Source organism: Typopeltis vanoorti, chromosome 26 (genome assembly GCF_054136105.1).
Source record: "Typopeltis vanoorti isolate ZY-2024b chromosome 26, IOZ_Tvanoo_1.0, whole genome shotgun sequence".
NCBI lineage: Eukaryota > Metazoa > Arthropoda > Arachnida > Uropygi > Thelyphonidae > Typopeltis > Typopeltis vanoorti.
The window spans coordinates 9902739-9924515 of record NC_143574.1 but is presented as its reverse complement, the minus strand read 5'-3'; the positions used below and the strand labels follow the sequence as shown (position 1 = coordinate 9924515).

Here is a 21777-nt window from a genome sequence, read left to right as displayed (position 1 = left end):
GTAGACTACTGCAACGCTTTGTTATATGGATTTAAGAAGTTGGTAATAACTACGTTTGTGTGATTGGCTCTTCGGATTCTTTCTGGTGGGTTGCCACCGGAAACTGTACTCAAGTGGAGAGACCCATTTGCACTTCTTCGCCGGACACTGTAAGCACAAGGCGGGCAATAACCGTTGCTAAACTTCCGCTCGGTTAGGACACGTCTTTAGCGAGAAGGTGTGAAAACTAAATAGAACCAGTTTCTGCACTAACTTGAAGTGGATTTTTTTTGTTGTTGTTGTTAGTTGCTATGACAACCGCTTCCTTTGTCCAGTGCAGTGTCGTGAGCTGATTATTGCCAACAACAGATAGGAAAAGAAAATATTGATCGAATGGATTTTAAACACGCCATTCGGGAAGTGGTCAGGTAATGCAAATTTGCGTGAGAGAATAACACCTTAGGGATAATTTTATTCTTAAGCCATCCAGCATGACGAACAAAAAAGAAAAAAAAAATGCACATCCCGGAAGCCGGTTGAACGTTAATCTGATAAGTCCATTAACAAATCTAATAGAAGACAGTGTTTAGTTGATGCGCGAGAATGATACACGCGCTTCTTACACACCTGCAAGTGAAGCACTAACGCCCTTCATATTCTCTTTTGTCTGTGAGGGATATGTCCTTCTTGCTCTGGACCTTCTTTTTGGAAAAAATTATAACTGAGCTTTTCTGGGGGTTTACTTGAATCCTCCAGTCCATCAGCCACTTTTCTAATTATACGAATACTGCTTTGGAGTCTACTGATTGCCAGTTGATGTAGTAGAGCAGTGTCATCTGCATATAATGCAGTGATGGTGTACTAGGGTTTTGGGGGAATGTCAACGATGTAAATCTGTCTTTGAGGTATGCATCTGTTATTTTTATTAGCTTAATTGGTTGGTTGAATTCTATAAGTTCATAGAGCAGTCCCTGATGCCACACCTTTTACTCGTCTTCTTCCTCTTGGTCGCTTTCCTTCAATTTTTCGTTCTATCATTCTTTTCAGTAGGCTGTCTCCTCTTAATACATGTCCTATCCTTCCTAGTTTCCATCCTTGATACTTCCTGGTTTTCTGGAGACGCTCATCACTTTTGTTTTCTTGGTGTGTTTTTTTAAACCATATTGCTTGCATGGTGCTGTAGTCCATCTTCGGCATTGCTAATATTGCTTGATCATCTGCAACTCTAATATTTCGTATTGTTCTTCCTCCAATAGTGAATCCTCTTTCCTCTTCATCAAATGCTTCTTTTATCATTTCTTCTGCAAATATATTGAAGAGCGTCGGTGACAGGCAGCATTCCTGTCTTACACCTCTGCCCATCACACATTTTTTAGTTTTTCCTACTTTTGTCTTTATTATGGCCGTCTGGTTCATCTATAATTCAGCTATTAACCTTCAGTCTCTCCAATCTAAACCTATTTTGCGTAATATTTCCATCAGATTTTCCTATATGGTCCTCATTACTCCAATTGCATCCATGGTTCCTCTGTCTTTTCTAAATCCAAATTGATCATCCCAAGAAAATACTCCACTCTATTATACAATCGTTGATTTAATATTCTTAGCAGTACTTTGGAGGCATGTGAGATCAAGCTTATAGTTCTGTAGTCACTGCACTTAGCAGGATTGCTTTGCTTTTCAATTGGTATAAGAATACCAATTGAAAAGAAAAATTTTTCTTATCATTTCATCTGTAATCCATGGCTTCTTAATTCTTTCCCCTTCCACAAAACCTATCTCTTCAGCAGCTGTTTCATATATCAAGTTTTTCAGTTGATTCCATTTTGCATTAACATCCATAGTTTCTTCAGATCATTTACTTTTGTTCATTTTCTTAAATCGTATTCTTAATTCCATAACAAGCAAATTATGGTCTGAGTCAATAGTCAGATGATACACCTTTTAGTTCTGTCTTCGTCCATTATCTTCCTATTTTCCTCAATACTTGGGATCCCATCCTCATTGTCCATTTGAGGATTTTGTAGGTTAACGACCTGAGAAGCCTCATTTCTTCTTTTGCCAGGTAATATGTAACAGACGTACATTACATGAAGTAAGGCATGGTCCAGCATAAGTACCTCGGGTTTGCCATTCCCGTGCTGACTAGAGTGAGCCCTTGAGGCTAATTACGGTCTTTACGGAACTCATTTGGAAGAATGATTCCTATGTGTTTCAGATTGAAGCCTTGTGAGGATAACTTTTTCAGCGACCTTACCAAGACAGGGTAAGTCTGATAGATCTGTAACTTTCTGGGAGTTGGGGTTCTTTCCAATCTTTTTATAGGGATGATGTCCACAGTCTTCCAGGTTGTGGGAGAGTGCTGATTGAGAGTAGCGTTGATTATGTTGACTAAATGAATTATGGTTTTTCTGGGTAGTAATTTGATTATTCTGTTGATGATGCCATCTGGACCTGGAGCCTTTTTGTTGTTCAGATGGGCTATGATACTTGTTATTTCTACTGGAGAAGTAGGTGTGATAGGTTCTGAGTTCTCCGTTGGGTGTCTTAAGACTTGCGTGACACGGCGGTGAATTTTGTAGATGAGGTTGATGTTTAAATCTTCATAAGATGGGTTACATTGTGTTTCCAAGTTGTCTAGTAGAGCTTCAGCTTTTTCTTTGTCTATGTTGGCTATTCCCTTTTTGGTTATTGGGGATATAAGTTGCCCTTTACTGCGAAGAGATTTGAAGCATTTCCAGATGGAGTTGTCCTCTGGGTTTAAATTAGTCAATTTGGTTTCCCAATCATGGTTTCGGTGCTTTTGACGAGCTTCACGGACCCGATTTAATTTGTTCAGTATTGCTTTATCTTGTGGGGCTCTGGTGTTGTGGTATCTTTATCTTTATTGTTGATTGTGGAGCTGAGCCAAGTGTGTGTTTGGCGTTGAAGTCTCCAGCCTATGGAATCAGTACATTCATGGTCCTTATAAGGACTTTTTAAAGGGGCGAAGCAAGAATGGTTTTCATCTTCCCCGTTATCTGTAGAGGACAGTGTAGGGATAAGGTGTTATTGAGCTATTAAAGCTCTGATCATGGCAGGAGGGTAATAGCAATAGCCAAGCCTCAGTTAGAACTTCATTGGCTACAGCATTGCCATTCATTAGGGTATTAATCACCGCATCATGGGTTATTGTCATTATTTATACGTAGCTTGACGATATGAAAGATTTGAAGGTGTGTGATATATTTTTCGAATTTCAGAGAAAAATTTAAACCATTTAACAGTTCGAATTATAAATTAAAAGTAAAATAAAACTTGCTTTGTTATTTCTAATAGAAATAAAATTTATTATTATGTGTAGCCTGGAATTCGAGGACTCATCATGGGAGGTCACGCCCAACACAACCTTAGAAAAAGCCATTTTTCGTATATTTCTGTGTTAACTGCGTGTTCTTTCGTTATCGGGGTGTTGTTGGTAATATATAAGAATGGTAAATCTGTGAAAAAGCGTTTAATTAATATACACGCTGGCACGTCCAAACCATCAACTCGTGTGTGCGTATTTAGTAAGTGTCAGAGTTTATAAAGTATCTTTTTTACCACCCAAAATATTCCCCTTTCTCATCCCTGAGCGAGTGCTAATAGCAATGGCCCACTGGGTGAATTGTTACCTCACACCCATCCAGACGTTATTTGTCGAACGAGATTCATTCATTTCAACTTGCCCTCTTCGATATAGGTCAAGTCACTCTCGTTGGATCCCCCCTAGGGCTAAAAACAGTTGGCGCCCGTGATGGTGGTAGTATAGTTAGTGGCTATAATATCTTAACCTAATTTTCCTTTCCTTCTTCGTGGTCTAAACCCCAGCACGCTGTAATTAAACGTAATTGCTTCCTTGACATGTTTGACACAGTCCCATTGTCATTCACGTTGCACGTGCTCGTAGATATGCACAAGGAGACGTAAAATGGAGATCAAAAAGCAGAGAACTCCATTGTTAGCGATGCTTGTCGAGTTCCAAAGAATTTTTCGACAAACAGTACGTAGGTGGTCGACTTAGCACCGTACTGCTTTATGAAGACCTAACAAAGCTTGGCTTAATGAGCACAGTTTTTATTTAATGGCAGAATAATTTTCTTTAACATAACCAATGTGAACTAGTTTGTGATAAGGACGGAGTAAAGAATTTAAACAACTTTTGATTTTTGTCAGGATTTGGGACAAATCGAAACACGGATAAACTACACACACAAGGATAGTCATCCCTTAAACAAATAAGACATTTCGAGATCTCTTTAAGTAGAGGGTAGTTGGTAAACACGATACTCTTTAGTTTAAAAAGGACTTGGTTGTTAAGTCGTCTAAGATGCGAACCTTTTTGGAAGGGCTCTTCAAACTAAGGAATTAAACAGCCTTTAGTGGAAGTAGCAGAGTTTTGTCCACCCAAATATTGAGATCTTTTTTTTTTTGTCATGCGATATAGACAAACCATCCACAGAACACACGTCGTTACAAAGATATCAGAGTGTGCAGATAAACATTACCATTCTATGAGATCATGCATTAAATTTGTATGTAGTTTTTATTGTTGGTAATTACGTTTATATCTGATGACTCTTATAGGTATAATACGAGGTATTACCCAAATGTTCGGGGATTTTGATTCCATGATTCCATGCATCCCTGGAAATCTTCAAGACTGATTCTGTTGAGCACCTTCTGAGTATGAGCCTGAAACGAAGCGCCAGAGTGCTGAGTGGAGACCACCAGAAGAGGGGCATCCGAAAAAAAGTCGCTTGGAGAAGTCAACGGTAAAGACAATGCTGATTTGTTTCTACGATTGCCAGGGTATTATCCACAAAGAATTCGTTCCACCTGGCCAAACGGTCAATGGTGAGTTCTATCTCGAAATTTTGAAGCCATTCACAGCGAGAATTCGTCGCGTATGGCATGAATATCTTGACGACTGACCGCTCGTCAAAACACACCGTCACTCTTGGCACTATAACTCGGCTTCTAATGAAACAAATGTCATAAACACTTGACACAACACTAATGAAGGTTGCCGCTTTCGACAACAAAAAGATACAACAGGTGGCGCCACTAGTTTCTTCTATTTTCGAAAAGTTCCATTTCGTTTTGGACAGAGAATGTAAATATCCTTCTCGGCATCGAAGAAATTGTATTTTCTCTTTATCTCAAGGCGTTAATAGATTTCTGGACAGCTTAGGAACTCCACCTATCAGAAATCTGTTCAAATACATAATATTTTCGTAAAATACCTCAATCCCAATGCGATTTTGAGATCTATTTTCCTAAAAATTCTTGACTAGGTATAAAAGAGAGTAATTGGATTGGCTAATAATATTTTAATAATTCAAATTTAACAAATCAAAGGCTGCCACAGTGAGAACAAAAAAAAGTGTCCTAATTAGTTCAAAAAGAAGACCACAATAAAAATGAATGTGAACTACCAAGACAGATGCAATAACACAGGATATATCGGCAATTTCACTTTGATCAGACCTTTCAGATCATTCGTTTGACCACCCAAACATCAGCCTACTTCCAACACAGCAATCAAATCAATAATAAAAAAAAAAAACATATATCTAACTAGTGTCATCCTCAGATAAGCTCACTAAAAAGCTTCGAGAATGCAAGTTGAGACATTACCTCTCAACTGAGATCAACAGAAAGGAGAAAAAAAAAAGAATTATTTAGTATATTGAAGTGCTGTAGTTACAGCGATTAAAAACATTAAAAAGCAAAAATTGTAAAATATACATAACTTACTGTTATACGATAAATGCTGCTAAAAATGTAACCTTATCAATTGCAAACTAGAAATTACCATCCATAGTGTATATAAATGCTCTGTTAGATGATAAATAAAATATTAATGTTAAAAATATTATTATTATTATTATTAATTTGCAGTTATTACAGTAGACTAAAATTACAATTTATTACAGTAATTTGAATGTACAATAAAAACATTTTAATAATAATTTTTCATTTAATAAAATGTAAAATAAATTAATTAATATTTTAATTATTCGAATAATAATTTGAAGGGCATTTGTTATTCTTAGCGCTTCCTGCAATTCGTTTTCCTCTAAAAGATCCCTTAGAGCGATGATGAAGTGAATTTTTCTTCTTAAGATTAAGAAGCTTATTAAGAAGCTTAGATCTAATCGGAGATTTGTAGAAGTGTTTCGTCCTTTTTGGCGATTTTGCAATCTCCACACACCAAGGGATGAATTTCTCGTGTTTTTAAATCACCTACTCCACTGTAGGAATTAAGACTGGTTTCAGCCAAGTTTTGTCACGCTCATAGGTGGCCTCGACTTCGTCAATTACTCATTCACTTAAATGCTATTTGTGTTTCCTCTGTAATTGACGCTTCTTATCTAACCTATTTCCATTCAAAGTAATTTTTCGCTAACTTCCTAGTAAGACGGCCTTGACTCATTACGATTTTTATAAAAAAATAATGATGATGTTTTAAAAGTCTTTTAGAATTTATTTTCCCTTGTTGAATGTTGTTACTTTTTTTTTGTTATTGCCATAACGTTTGTCTTAGGTCGCCATCGGAATCTAAGAAGAAGACAATTCTTTCAGTAACATTCAAATTAATTGGATATTGAATCCAACATTATTTCAAAGCCATGTATGATGATATACATGATGGAGGGTCAGCACCCAGATCGGTTTCGACCTTTGTTGAATGTTCAAAGAACTCTCAGAACCCGTTGGCTCTACGCCGTGACAGGCTCACCCCACCATCGAGCAGAGCCGCTCATATTCATCCGAGGGGTAACAGCAACAGCCGTGCCTCAGTTAACTTCATAGGCTACAGCATTGCCATTCATCACCCAAGCTTGCAACCGGTTTTGACCTTTTTTGAGGTCTCGTCAGTGGGAGCCAGACTCAGATGTTTGTAAATACTCAGATAAATACGAGTTTCCCCTGTCATGCAAGGTTTGCTTACGCTTGGATACGCTGAAACTTTTATAGTTTCTTTATTCGGCTTTGAAATAATGTTGGAGTCAATATCCATTTAATTTGAATAATTGGGCATCGCCTAAGTGAAGCCTTTTGGCATTCACACACACACACAGAGAGAGAGAGAGAGAGAGAGAGAGAGAGAGACATACAGGTAGACAGAGATAATGAAGAATAACTCATTGAATACGACAAGGCGAGTGCGTTGTATCTGTTTATAACCAACTAGTGGTTTTGTTGCATTTGCTGTCCAGCCCATGTATTCATTAAAACCGAATCGTACATTATTTAAACGACATGGGTGTGGGGGGAGATTGTTAATGGAGGTGAGGAGCAAAGGAAGCGACGAATATCATTGTATAGAATCGATCACGTGAGCGGATAGAAGAGCACCTCAATGAGTCATATGAGAATTGAATCCCACCCCATGTATTGTTGGGTGGAGGAGGTCAGAAACCACAAAGGAGGGGTCAAACTGTGTTGCCGTCAGCAAATCGTATTCTACGTACTCGATGACCTCCCAGATGAACAACACAGCTGTGATAGGTCACCCACACTGTGTCCTTTTTGTTCCTCTAGATGTCCTGTCCACTTTTCAACTTCGTTTTTGTCTTACGTGATGGCAAAATTACTTCGTGTCATTTGTTAATGGCTCTGAAGCGCCATCTATACAACCTCTGTTCATTCCAAGCAACAAAGACAGAAAATAATTGTAGGAAAAAAAAAAACTGTGACTTCCCATCAGCTAAATAAGTAGAAACTCTGTTAAGATGTTTTCCTAGTTGTGTACGCAGATCAAAAACACTGGACAATTAAAAATCATAAAAATATAAAATCAGACGTCAATTTTAGGTCAAATAAAAATACATAGTGAACATATCTAACAGCTTAACACAGCACTAAATTTTGATTCAAGAAAATCAACTGGTATTTCTTGTAGAACGTGTTAGGTAGAAGGCATACTGCGTAGTATAGTAGCCTAAACACATGGTAATTACAAGGTTCGGCTAAAATAATCATCTACTTCTCTCCTACCTCGTTTAGCCCCTTAATGCACCCTTGACCAAATGTTCACATACTCCCGAACATGCCAATAATTGTCTCAGGGATTTCTAGCATACAAAAGGTATGTAGTTTTAGGGGAATGCGTGGCTATAAGTACTTTAGAGAAGAATGGTGAGTCAAAAAAAAATGAAAAAAAAAATTTGTAGTCACGTCTTTAACCAAGCAACTAGGAGGCGATGCTCTATACAAGCATCAATTTGCTTCTTCTTTCGCCGGTGATTCGGGCCAACAAGTGTGCTACCGTAGATCAGGTATCCTTGACAGTGTAGGACGTTTGGATCCGCATTCTTGGCATTCAAACAAAACTCAATGCACACGAGGTGACTACCATTCTATACGTGGGCTTTTTTGCTTGTTTTTTTGTAAAGAAATGAATCACTGCCTGTTAGCGTACAGACACCGCCTAACCCCCTCCCTCTTAGCTCATCTGTCCCTCACTGGTCGAGAAAAAAATACACTTTAATGCTACAGTTTCGTATTTAACACATCCCACGTTGCTTAGTGTAAAATGATAGGTTGCGCAGTACAACTTTTCAGTTTCATATTTGCGCATGACGTCATCCTTCCATAAACAGGAAACTTTTTTAACCCATCGCTTTTGGTTGTAATTGGATGGATTTAGCTTATGCAAACGTTTGCAGTAATTTGCTGCGTTAAATAGTACACGTGTTGTCCAGGCTAGATAATTAGTGCGTGCACGCGCTCCGAGGATTGAGGATCACGTTGCACTTCAGTTCACACTGACGGTTGCTTTATCTGTAAAGTGATGCGGAGTTGGGAGCATGGACAGAATGAGGGCCATTAAACGGTGCCAAAAAAAAAAAAAAAAAAAAAAGTGGAGTCGTTTTAATGTGTTGTGACAGCAGGGCGAGCGATCTCTTGGCCCTGCTGTCAAGGGAGATTTCTTTGTTGTTGACACCTGTTCTGTATTAACAGGTGTTGTTTCCCAACCCCTCAAGTAGCCAAGAAGGAAGTGGTGCTCACGAATTGCAACTTTCTTCCTCCTTAATTTTGTAATTAAGCCTTGAGCAAAAGAAAAGAACACGCCATCCATCAACTGCAAAGAAATACGTCGAGTCTGTTGAACGAGGGCAGAAACTGAAGCAGTTTTTTTTTCTCTGTAATTCGGTACCAAAATTCTTCAATTCAGGATAGAGTTTGCTCCCTCTAATCTTTCCTTTATAGGCCTAACTTCATAGCCAAATAAAAGACCACCCTCATACCTAGTTCAAGGTACGAGGATAGTCTGAAAAGTTCACAGCCTAACAATGAAAAAACGAATTTATAATTTGAAAATTATTTTTATTTTTCATCATTATCTCCCTTAAGACTAATACATTTATTTCAGGGATGCTCCAGCGCCAGTATCCCGTCCCTGTAGTGGTTCTCAGTAAGATCTGCAAAATACCCTCTACAGTTACAATCTCCTATTCTTGATTCGAAGAAAAACGGTGACCAGGGAGGAAGAGTTTTAGTTCTGGAAAGAGATAGAAGTCAGATGGAGCTATATGGGGAATAGGATGGATGTTCCAACAATTCATAGTGCAGATCCCTTAATTTTCTCATTGCTAAAACACCTCTGCATTGTCCTGATTTATTTCTTCTGATTTTTTTTTACCCTTCTTAAGATAATTAATAAACAAAATGCCTTTAGCATCCCAAAACACCGATGCCAAGAACCTTCCTGCTGATGGAACTGACTTTGTCTTCTTTGGCGCTAAACAACCCGCTTCTGTCCACTGTTTTGAGTGCTGTTTGGATTCTAATGTGCAATGGTGAATCCAAGTCTCATCCATAGTAATAAATCGAAGCACAAAATCAGTTTTATTCTTGTTCAAACGCTCCAAACATGACCAAGGTTGTGTTAGCATACTGCTGAACATTCTCAAAATACATGAAATTTTTGACTCTGTTAGTGCGGTCATTTTCTATGACAAGGTTATAGTAGACTACGCATCAAGGAGATTGAGTCGAAGCAGGGCTCAGTTAACCGTGGATTGTACGGGTTGGCTCTCCACGATATTCTGAATTCGTAATCAATGCACAGAAGAGAATATCACGGATTTCACAGAGCAAAATAATTTCTAAAATTGTACGCGTTATAAAGAAAATCTTTCACTCGTTTTACAGGGTATAATTCAATGTCCTGGTTCTCATCAAATTTGATGTTGAAATACGATTTATTATTTTGTTTACTTGTTATATTTAATTTTTTTATTCATTAAAATGTTTTTATATATATTTCTTGGTTACATTTTATTATATATTCTTTTTCAGTTATAGATATGTGTACAACAATCTAAAAGCTATAGAGACACATGAAGTTTCAAGCTACTATTTCAGGCTTCCTATTTATATATTTAAATTGCTTGCTAGACAGACGACAAAATGGATGTTTTGAAGGGGCATCGAAATATAAGTAAGACACTAGATTACCAAGGATTCCCGGTTGGTCAGATGACATCAATTCTTTACAAGATGATCCATCAAAAGATGGTCAACAGTACAGAGTGAAGTCATCAAATTCCTCATAGCGTAGGACACCATCAGCACTAAATGCCTTGGGTTATTACTAGTGTCCTATGAGCAATTTTCTTCCACGTATGTGTTACCTGTCTCCACTCCATTATTGTTCAATACAAGACTGGGAAGTGGGTTTAAAATGTAAATGTGAACAATTGCAAATTTCCCCCAACCTTTTTGGTCACAGATAGGTAAAGGTTGGCACATTAGTACGGTCGTTAGGCTAAGGATGTTTTTCTTTATTTGATTTTATTAATTTTTCCATATTCTGCAAACTCTGCTCTAAGTATATTGTAGAAATTTTATTTTATAAATATGATAAATACGTCCTCTGTCCAAAAAGAAACCGAACTTTTCGAAAATAGAAGAAACTAGTGGGGGCCACCTGTTGTATCTTTTTGTTGTCGAAAGGGCCAACCTTCATTAGTGTGGTGTCAACTGTTTATGACATTTGTTTCATTAGAAGCCGAGTTATAGTGCCAAGAGTGACAGTGTGTTTTGACTGACGATTTTAATGAGGTCCTTGCAGTGTTGAATTCGATTCATATTTTGGTCGTCGGTCAACTTGTGGGGAACAAATCGCGAATTCAATTTACGAAGGCCCAAACTCTCGGTCAAAATGTTGTGCACAGTAGATTTTGGAATCCCCAATTCATCTTCAATCAATCTAACGGACGATTTCGGATTTTCTTTGATGAAATCACGCACTTTTTGGATGCCAACTTCGCTCAGTCCAGTTTTCGGATGGCCCTGCTTTTCGCCGTCCTCAAGCGTCTCAAGACCACTTTGAAATCGCTCAAACTACTCGAAAACTTGAGTACGGGATAAGCATTCATCACCGTATGCTTATTGAAGCATTTAATGCGTTTCGGTTAAACCTTTTACCAAGATTAACACAAAAGTCAATCGCAGCTCTCTGTTTGAAACTCATTTTCCGACCGTCGTCCAAACCCACTGTCACTCTTGGCACTATAACTCGGCTTCTAATGAAACAAATGCCATAAACAGTTGACACAACACTAATGAAGGTTGCCGGTTTCGACAACAAAAAGATACAACAGGTAGCGCCACTAGTTTCTTCTATTTTCGAGAAGTTCGGTTTCGTTTTGGACAGAGTGTATGAAACATCTGTTACAAGACTGGTTATAACAAATAGTTCCCTATAACAAATTAGTCAGCTGATATGCAAACAGAATGAACTGCTCGATCTATTGTTAATTGTATCCATGCTCGTATTCGAGACATGCGCTTTTCTCTATTTGGATTTTGAATAGCTGCTTCGTTTGCGATAGGCATGGGCAATAAATGTTGACACATGCTACCCAAATAATTGTTTGAGTGCGCGTGTTAAAGCGAGTATGTAGATGTCACTGGGAAAAAAGCATAAGTGGATTAATGCTATGAATACGGGGCTTCCATTTATCATTGGTGGTATAATAACGCCTTATATTCCACAAAAGATTTTAATTGGGGCAAATAGACTTCGAGCAAACCAAAGTCACCAATGACAGAACAAAAGAGTCAAACACACACCGAACAAAGGAAAAATTAAAACCCTGTCCTAATCGTTAGGGTCACTTCGTATTCGCACGATTTACCTTTGACCTTTGCACGCTTCTCTACGTTTCACATGCCGAGCACAACGATTTAGTGTCGTTTAAGTCTTCGAAGTGGAGGTTATGAAAACTTTTCCTACAACTCACGGTGGGTGCACACACGTCGTCGTCAGGGGAACGCTGCTTTCTCACCGCCGGTGTGCGCACGACCATGGAAGACTGTGACAGCCAAAGCGGAACTACGGCAGATAAGCACGCGAATATCGGGGCGATTTGCACGCACTTGTAGAACGATGGTGTGCGAAGAGGAGTGCCCTGAGCGTGAGTCTAAGTTCGGTGGGAAGTTTTGGGGTCTTTGTTGGGACAAAGGTGGCGATAAAGACGGGAAAAAAAGAGGTGATGTCATCGCTAATCTCGAGATCGGCATGCACACACGGCACCCCGCTCGGATGTACCTTGGAACGGGTGACCTTCCATCAAGTTCACCCGGACAGGGAGAATCCAGGGCCTGGAAGGCGAAACAGATTTGGAGATCAGTTGTCTTTAAAGGGCTGTTGGTAGACGAACGCTGTCGTCATTCGTCTGACGTGTCGTCCAATGATAAGTCTCAGGTCAAAGGTCGTCGATTGGAGAATCTTGTAGACACGGACGGTGCCATGGGAACGTTCTTTATCGGTGACATTCTTACGATATGAAAATGTCCTTAATACTCAGCAGATGGTCCTGTTGTAAATAAGTTCAGTTAATCCACTTGCATCCTGAGTTGATTTTATTTTTCTTTGCAATTCCGGACATGCGCAGTTTCATCCTAAATTTGAGTTATCTAAAAGTCGGAGAATTCGCCAACGTAAAAATAAAATAAAAATTTCAGTATTTATTAAAATTCAGTAGTTCATTATTTATTATACACGCGGAGTGATTATAAATCCCCCCATCTTTTTTGTTGGCTTCATTTTTGCTGGTTTACGAGTAGGCAGGGGACTAATACGATCACTTTGAATTTTTCATTCACTGCTCAGCTATTCCAGCGAGTTGGATCAGGTATAAATGACCTGAACACTTTGTTCAGGTCATTTAAAGCTGAGCACCTTCAACGTTATAAAAATTTAAGATTTTTTTTTTTTATCTTTTTTAATTTCGATCCACTGATCAAAACGAAAGTAGGAAATCAATTCGCCTCCTAACATGACTATTTGGAATCACTGCAGAAACACCCAACGGTAATTAGTCACGCGTTTTGCTCTTGTGTATCTTATTCTAGTGGGTTTGTGGTATCGAAACCGGTTTCTGCATGAATCGCACGTTTATGACGTAGTAGGATTGAAAACCTGTGAGGTAAAGAAAAAAGAATTGAAGTAGATCGCAGTGATTGAACACATTCATCAGACGTAGCTTTATACCTTCCAGCCACACACACACACACGCACACACACGCACACACACACGCTATTAGTAGCCAATCACTGATAGGCAGTTGTTTATGCGTGCGTGTAGTCATACTGGCAATAAATGTTTCCTAAAGTTTTATTAAAATAAATGTCCAAAAAAGAAATTATTACTAATCTATGTGTGTGCGAGCGCGTGCTTACTGATTTCTTTTTTTATTCTCCGCAGACAATATTTTGGTGCATTGAACGGGAAGGGATAAAGATAAAAGTGCCTTGTTTTTTTAGAAAGCCTTAAAGTGTGTCTCCGTGTCACCTACTGCCTCATTTCCCATGATCCCTTTCGCTGGGGGGGGGAAACATAAGCGTCCACTCTGTGCGGAAGTGCCCTGTTAAGTACCGATAACATCGTCCAATGCTGAGAACGACCACCGTTAATTTCTGTGTCGGTAAAACAAAAGGCAGTTCATGATCGCCTCCCGGTCATCCGTTCCCCACCCCTTTTCAAATGGCCTCTTCGCCAACGGGACTGAGTAATAACCGTACTCAACCCCCCCTACCCCCCCTAGAAACAGATAAAAACCTTGATAAAACGGGATTTAAATAGCTCAGCCAATAAGAAAGTCTTGGGGGCGAACGAGCGGTGAATGGGGTGTGGGAACGCCAACCCCTCTGGTTCTCAGGGTGCACAACGTCACCACATTTTCTCTAGACCGGAAGCGAGCAATGTGTTACATACTAGCGCGTTTCAGTCGACGCCATGTGTTCCACGTGCTGCTGAAGCACCTGATGGGAACGCTATGGAGGCATCCGAAGAAAAGACTCGGGGTTGGGGGGGGGATTTTTAGGCGGAGTAGATGTCAGACTTCTGCAATGAATTACACCCAGTCTGAGACCGCACGGAACGACAGACAGGTAGCTAACGCGACCCCTCTCTATAGGGTACCTCCAACTGCAGATTCCCGTGTGAATGACTCCCCCCCCCCTCCTTATACATATAAACACATTAGGAATCCTACCCGAGCATAAGCTTTCCTGCTTGTGGGCTCGCTAAACAAATATTGGCCTTCCAGAATATGCGTATGACGTCATCCACGAGATTGAAGAAATGAACATCGAGATCGAGGAGTTATCTATTCGGAGACCTTTGATAAGACGAATTTCTTAGAAGTAGGCTTCTCACGGGATGAATTGGAATTTTTAAGCTTTTCGTTTTGAAATCTGACCTCAGGACGATACGCGCGCACACACACACGCAAGCGAACAATTAATTGGATAGCGCTGTTGATACGCGCGTGACAGAGATCAACTGCCTTGGTAACCAATATGCTCAGGACACTGACTATAACGTCTAGGGATGTCATGCTTCGTTAATTTCTCGTTGCTATGGAAATAGCAAAAGTTTTTAAGGCCCTCATTAAGTTTCATGTATTCGTAGAGCGAGTGCTGATGACTCCACTTGAGTCACGTCTACTAATAACGTGACCGGATACAGAAGGAGATAATCTCAGGAATTAAAGTGATTACTCTGTAAACATGAATGTATTTTGTATGAGTCGACAAATTCTAACCTTCGTTATTAGTAAAAAAAAAAAAAAAAAGTACTAGATCCGCAACGAGAAAGTTTGATGTAATAATAAATAATAATGAGTTAGCCAGTTTTATTCGGGTTCCCTCTCCCCGAAACTATGAAGCCAAAGACCAATTTTGAAGTCCATCACTGAACCCTGCACATCCAACTTTACTGGTAGGTTTGCAAATTTCAGATTTGAATCACCTCCGATTTCGAATCCTCCAAAGAGGTTCTAATGCGCTTCACTGTTTTTTTTTTTATATCCCGAATGGCAGAAGGGAATAGAACATACAAAGAAGTTCTATGATTGATAAGATCTTAGGTGTAGACTCCCTAAACCCATGCACCACTTCTGGATACGGCAATGATGGTCATGTCAAAGATAAGGATCGATCCTGGGTCTTTCTCTACCAAAGGATTGAGTTAACGTTCTTGTATCGCCACCGTGGAGTCAATGCGGTTCAATATATTACGTAGGCTATTGCGTGTATTCTTCTGACCCATTTGCCTGTTTTGTAGGAAGAAAAATCTGAATTTCGATGACTCCGTTCACTTATAAAAGAGATTGTGGAGTTTTTTTTTTTTCCCCAATTATGGTTAGTTTCATACGTAGTTGGATGGGCTTGATAATCATTATCAAGCATAAAAAAACAGCCCCTCCCTACGAAATTCTATTTTTCTTTCTTCATGATAGGCAAAAGGTCGGAGACAATGGCATCCCAAACTTCAATGATGAAAGAAATCACTGATGTGTTAAAAGAAAACGAGGAAAACTGATGCTTTATCCTTTCTTATAAACATTAGTTCCGCCCTCTTTCCCGTGGAAAAAAAATATAGTAAATGAAAGGCAGTTCTGTCCCCCCCCCGCGCAGAACTTTATATTAACATAAGCTACCTCTAGCGGAAACGCCATTATCATTATACGAGTATCTCCAGATCAATGATCCATATTCATCTTAACTACGCAATCAAATATTAGTTATTTATCAAAAGCTAATGACCTCTAGAGGGCACTATTGTTTGCATGTAAGTTACATAATCTGGCCATGCTTTGTTTTGCGAGCAAGTCTTGCTATGATTGATAGCGACACCTATCATTACGACCTCTTGCAGCAATAATCCGGGCCATTAATGTACGTGTAAATGTAAACTAGACGTGTATGTGCCTTGACTCGAGTGTGTTCGCTGCAATTATTTTCGGAGGTCAGAGGTCACTGAGATAGTAAGCCACTGTTGTGTGGGTTGTGCAAAAGAACGCGCTGGTTTAAGCAAGGCAAAGGAAATGGTGGTCAATGTGTTGTGGGTGAGCAATCCAATCTTTGTCACAAGCACCTTTCTATCCGCTTTGAAGGTCACAGTTCACCACTACCGTAATCTCGGCACATACCGTAGGATGACAATCGTGAGAGCTTACGGTCGAATGCGTAACTATTTAAACATCCTGCAAATAGTGCAATTAAGGGGGTATTGTCTCCACTGCACCAAGCGGAGGCGAACAAATCGGTCAGTCTTGAGTCGATCTTCACAAAGATAAAAGAGGTTAAGAAGGTGGGACAGAAGCAGTCAGTGGCACCCCTTTAAGCACCCTAAAGTTCCCGTTGAGAAGAAATTAGAAAGGGGGGGGCACCACTGGTAAAAACGCACGTGGTTTTTATTAACTAGTTGAATCTGTTTTGTGGTTATGCACTGGTTTCCAAGCCCGATTTCTATTCTTTGGATTTGAACATTCTTATGATGCACAACTATGAAAAGTTGACTTCCATGAATGAACTTTTTTTTATTTTTTATTTTTATAAACCGTATTATTTCAATGGAGTCCCCATTAGTTTTTCCCTTCATAATAGAAATTTGAATGGAATAGCAAACTTGATAGAGTGAATAACTCCACGTATAATAAGAACGATAGTGCTGCCATCTATCGACAGAGAATTAACAATCACCAGAGATCAATACAACTTCGATGTTTCCACAGTAGTCCATATTCTTAATGGAAACACCAAAGGGCAGTTGACTATTATTCAGCGATATTAAAAAAAATGAGATTTTTTTTATTTCTTTTTCTTTCTATTTCTTCTATAGTACTTCTGTTTATTCTCATATATCTCATTATATCCTTGAAATGTTTGAGAAGGAAGTGACGTCACGCATGTCACTTTCGCCATCTTTACAACGTCATTTATCTTGGAAAGTGGCAGGCGTGACGTCACTTCCATCTAATTTTATAGTTAAGTATTTTAAAATTTTGAAAGTATATTTCAAATATACCTTTAAACGGATCGTAATGTGGTACTGTAAAATCAGAGCTCATGTCATCACGAGCTTTGAGAACAACTTCAACTGTTAGTGAGCCAAAAAGGTCTGTTCTCATACAAGCACAGACACTGATTACTCTCATAGGTCCACTGTCTACACCCCCCATGTGTTTATATTTATCCCCCATTTCTAGTTTAGTCCGTTTCAAAGTGCAGCACACTCAGGTAGTGGCCAGATAGCAACAATTAACATTCCAGGAGATCGCGAGCGACTGAGCTATCCCTCTACATCTTTCAGTGGACTCATTAACAGGAGACAACAAAGGAACAAGACTTATTTTTTCTTTAAACTCTGGTGTTTGTCCGCCCACACTACCAAGTACAATGGAGACAACGAATCGCTGGAATGAAACCCCCCATGGGTTGAGCGTCGCACGTAATTTATCTCTGTGCTATCTCCATTTCAACCTCACTAGTCAGATGTTGCTAGGCAGCAAAGCAAGCTATAATTACGTCATGCTTCAGCGACTGGGACAGTTAAGAAGGGACATCCCAAGAAAAGCAATGAACATCAGACAATCAGCAGAGAAAGCTTGTGAGTGAGAGAGATGAAGTGACTGATTATTATTGTCTTTGAACCAAGAGTGGGGAATAAGCGTTACAGGAATAAATTGCTTTGTGTCAGTGTGCGTGGTAATAAGGGGAAAGCAATGGGCGACGATCTTCGATAAGAGGGAAAAGCCATCTTATCCGATACAGTTTGAGAATTGAAAAAAAAAGTTTTTTCTGCAATCTTTGAAATAATTTCTATTAAGTTTTATTTTGTGATATTATCTGGGAAAAGAGGGAAAAAATCAACTTTTTGATAGTTTCAATTAAGTAAATTTCGATTTAATTTTTACGATTTACGTTCAGTTGAAAAGTCCAACAATCTCCTATCCCCAAACCAGAAAACATAGTTATAATATCCATTTTTGCGATGTTGTTGACGATTTTCCCCAGGGGCATATTAAGAGCAAAAAAATTAAAACTAGCTACAATTCATTGATTAACTTTGCATAAAAGAACTATGCTCTTGTAAGCAAAATTCATAGAAGGATATGCCCTAAAATTGTTTATATTACGTGATAGGAAATGTGAAGACTCTCTTGGTGAGCTAGAACAGCCTTGTCCACATTTTCCCCTGAGAATTACAATCCTCACAAAAAACATTATCAACTGGTCTGTTTTTTGTTTTTGTTTTTGACTACTTGTCCCACGCAACACTGGATCATTTCATGATCCAGGCTTCAAGATCTTCGACAACCAATGTTCTAAACTTTGATCTTCTTACCATTTTCTAGTGTGGTAAAGAAAAATCAACATTTCTCGCTGCCACAGCACAGTTCTCTCTTATTTCTAGACAGAACCAGCTCACCACTTTTTATTACCTCTGTCAATACCCAGATTTTCAGACAAAAACAAGTACAAATGATTACAAAACGTACTGGAAGGATATTCTTCATCGCATAAATACTAACATTTCAGTTAGATCAAGTAAAAACGGTACATTCACTTTGTAATAAAAAAAAAGTCAATCACTGCGCGCAAAACCAATAATGTACTGAATTTACATCCAAAGGAACTGTGTTTATATTCGCTAAATGCGTGTGTGTTCTAAGGACAGTTTGTGTCCATTTAGTAAGAAGTAAAGTGTGAATTTATTTGGATGGAACTTTATCCCTGATAAAAATATAACGAAATGAGATTGATAGTTCAAGGAAGCTACAAAAATATCAATTTAAAAAGTTGGCTTTATCAATGATTTCTAAAGAAACAGGAGACTCCATGGATTGTTATTATTTTTGAGATGACAGCGTCAGGAAACATCTATTTAGAAGAGAGTTTAAACGTTTTTAGCTGGCACAAGAGGGCATCCATTTTTTGTAGTTCTTTTCGCAACAAACCAATAATATTTCGGTCAGTTCGAAATTTCAGTGATGGGAATGAATTTCCTTCCAATTATTCCTTGGAATTGTTGACGACGGATATGAAATCCTTAAAATGTTGGTGGAGATGGGTTAATTTTGAATAAAACAGTAGAGGCAACGAAGATTATGATACACCAGTGAATTAACTGTGTGAGTTCAGACCCTTTAAAACTTGGAGTAATGCTCTTCACGAAACTTAATCAGATGATCTGTTTTCTACGATCATATCAACACAGATCTTTAGCACAGATTCAAAGGATAGAGGCAGAGATGCCGGTCATGATATAAAGATGCAGAGGAGTTTTTTCTGTCTCCTTTTACACCTTCTGTCCAAAAAGAAACCGAACCTTTCGAAAATAGAAGAAACTCGTGGCGCCATCTGTTGTATCTTTTTGTTGTCGAAAGCTGCAACCTTCATTAGTGTTGTGTCAACTGTTTATGACATTTGTTTCATTAGAAGCCGAGTTATAGTGCCAAGAGTGACAGTGGGTTTTGACGAACGGTCGATCGTCACGATATTCATGCCGTACGCGACGAATTCCCGCCATCAATCGCTTCTAAACTTCGAGATAGAACTCACAATTGACCGTTTGGCCAGGCGGAACGAATTCTTTGTGGATAATGCCCTTGGAATCGTTGAAATAAATCAGCATTGTCTTTACTTTTGACTTCTCCAAGCGACTTTTTTTCGGATTCCCCTCTTCATCAGTAACGATCGTTTCAAGGAAGTTTGAGTCCTTTCGGCGGTTTTAATGAGATCCTTGCAGTGTTCAATTCCATACATTTTTTGGTAGTCGGTCAACTTGTGGGGAACAAATCGCGAATTCAATTTACGAAGAAAACTCTCGATCAAAATGTTGTTGCCGGTTGATTTTGGAATCCCCAATTCATCTTCAATCAATCTCACGGACGACTTCGGGTTTTCTTTGATGAAATCACGCACTTGTTGGATGTTAACTTCGCTCAGTCCAGTTTTTGGACGGCCCGGCTTTTCGTCGTCCTCAAGCGTCTCACGACCACTTTGAAATCGCTTAGATCACTCGTAAACTTGATTGTTCGTCAAAACACACTGTCACTCTTGGCACTATAACTCGGCTTCTAATGAAACAAATGTCATAAACAGTTGACACAACACTAATGAAAGTTGCCACTTTGAATAACAAAATGATACAACAGGTGACGCCAGTACTCTCGTCTCTTTTCGAAAAGTTCGATTTCTTTTTGAACAGAGGGTGTAGATAAAACATTGTTAACTATGCAAAAGTCTCTTTAAGGAACAAAATGCATAAGTTTCATCCAGCGATTTAGATGGCTTAAAATGCAGACTACCATTCACCATGTAAGGATCTTGCTAACGGCATACATAACAATACAGTGGACATATTATTAGAACAGGTATTGAATTTATGAAGAAAACTGGCACTGTGTAAGCCATAAAAATCCCTTTTATATGCTTAAAGGGATGAAAAATCCAACATTCTGTTGAGGCATAAAGAATGACACTATTTCGTCTCTACATACTTGAGAAAGTGGCATTCTTGGGGTCAAATAAATGCTGGAGATAGTGATCAAGGAGGTGACGAAGAAGTGGAATGTTTTGCTAATTTCTCTATATACCATCCAATCAATTCGACTTAATTATACACGAACTGTAAACATAACTAGTGGAACACTTTGAAATCATAGAATTTTGATCGAAAATTACTCAATGTTTTTTTGGTCAAGTCCAATATTTACCCCGTGCATAAATTGGTTGGAATATTTATTCAAATTTATTATGCAGAGGGCGTGACTCACTTCAAAACGACACCTTCGCCTACCGCCCAAAATTCTCCTTGAACTAACGTGGGCGTTGTAATAAGGGTTGTTCATTTCGTTCGTTGGTAACGCTATTAAGACGCCTACCGTATTTAAGAATGCGTGCACACCTTTCTTATTTCATGCCTTATAAAACTGTTTCCCTGAAACTCACTTATTCTATTTGCTTTGTGTTAAGTTTCTTTTAATTCATTAACGAGAATTGACTTATTCAAATCCTGCGACGTTTCGATCCCTGACTGATGCATTCTACAAGACGAGGCTTGTACACATTTTGTAGATCTGTTGCATCCCCGATTCTTACAGGGGGGGGGGGTTGGAGGCGTTGATAAGCAGCAAATATAACGAAGAGAGGAGGGAATCGGCAGCAAGCAAAAACAGAAAAGGTTGCCAAACTTATTTGTATTGACGAGAGGGTTATTAGGGATATAACCACAGCTATGGAGGCAAGTAAAATTGGGGGGAGGGGAGACGAGGGGGGAAAAGAGGTGGTACAATTACGATCACTAAAGAATGCAGCGTTTCAAGTGCAAGGAACATTCTGTGGCAACTGCAGCGAGACGACCCCAAAAGGGCACTGTCGTCAAATGACTGCGTTTTCTCAACGCTCCGTAGTTTCACGGACACATTTGATAGCTGCGAGAGAATAACCTTACTGAGGATTTG

The 21777-nt window shown here is 39.0% G+C and overlaps 1 protein-coding gene across 1 annotated transcript in view; it reads right to left on the bottom strand.

Annotated features, from left to right (window-relative positions):
• LOC150092313 (uncharacterized) overlaps positions 1 to 17511 on the bottom strand; it is a 48910-nt gene extending 31399 nt beyond the window's left edge. The window contains exon 1 of the mRNA XM_090414844.1: positions 17337 to 17511. Coding sequence (XP_090270970.1) covers positions 17337 to 17511 — 175 coding nt within the window. The remainder of the gene's footprint in view (positions 1 to 17336) is intronic.
• Between the last annotated feature and the right edge of the window lie 4266 nt (positions 17512 to 21777).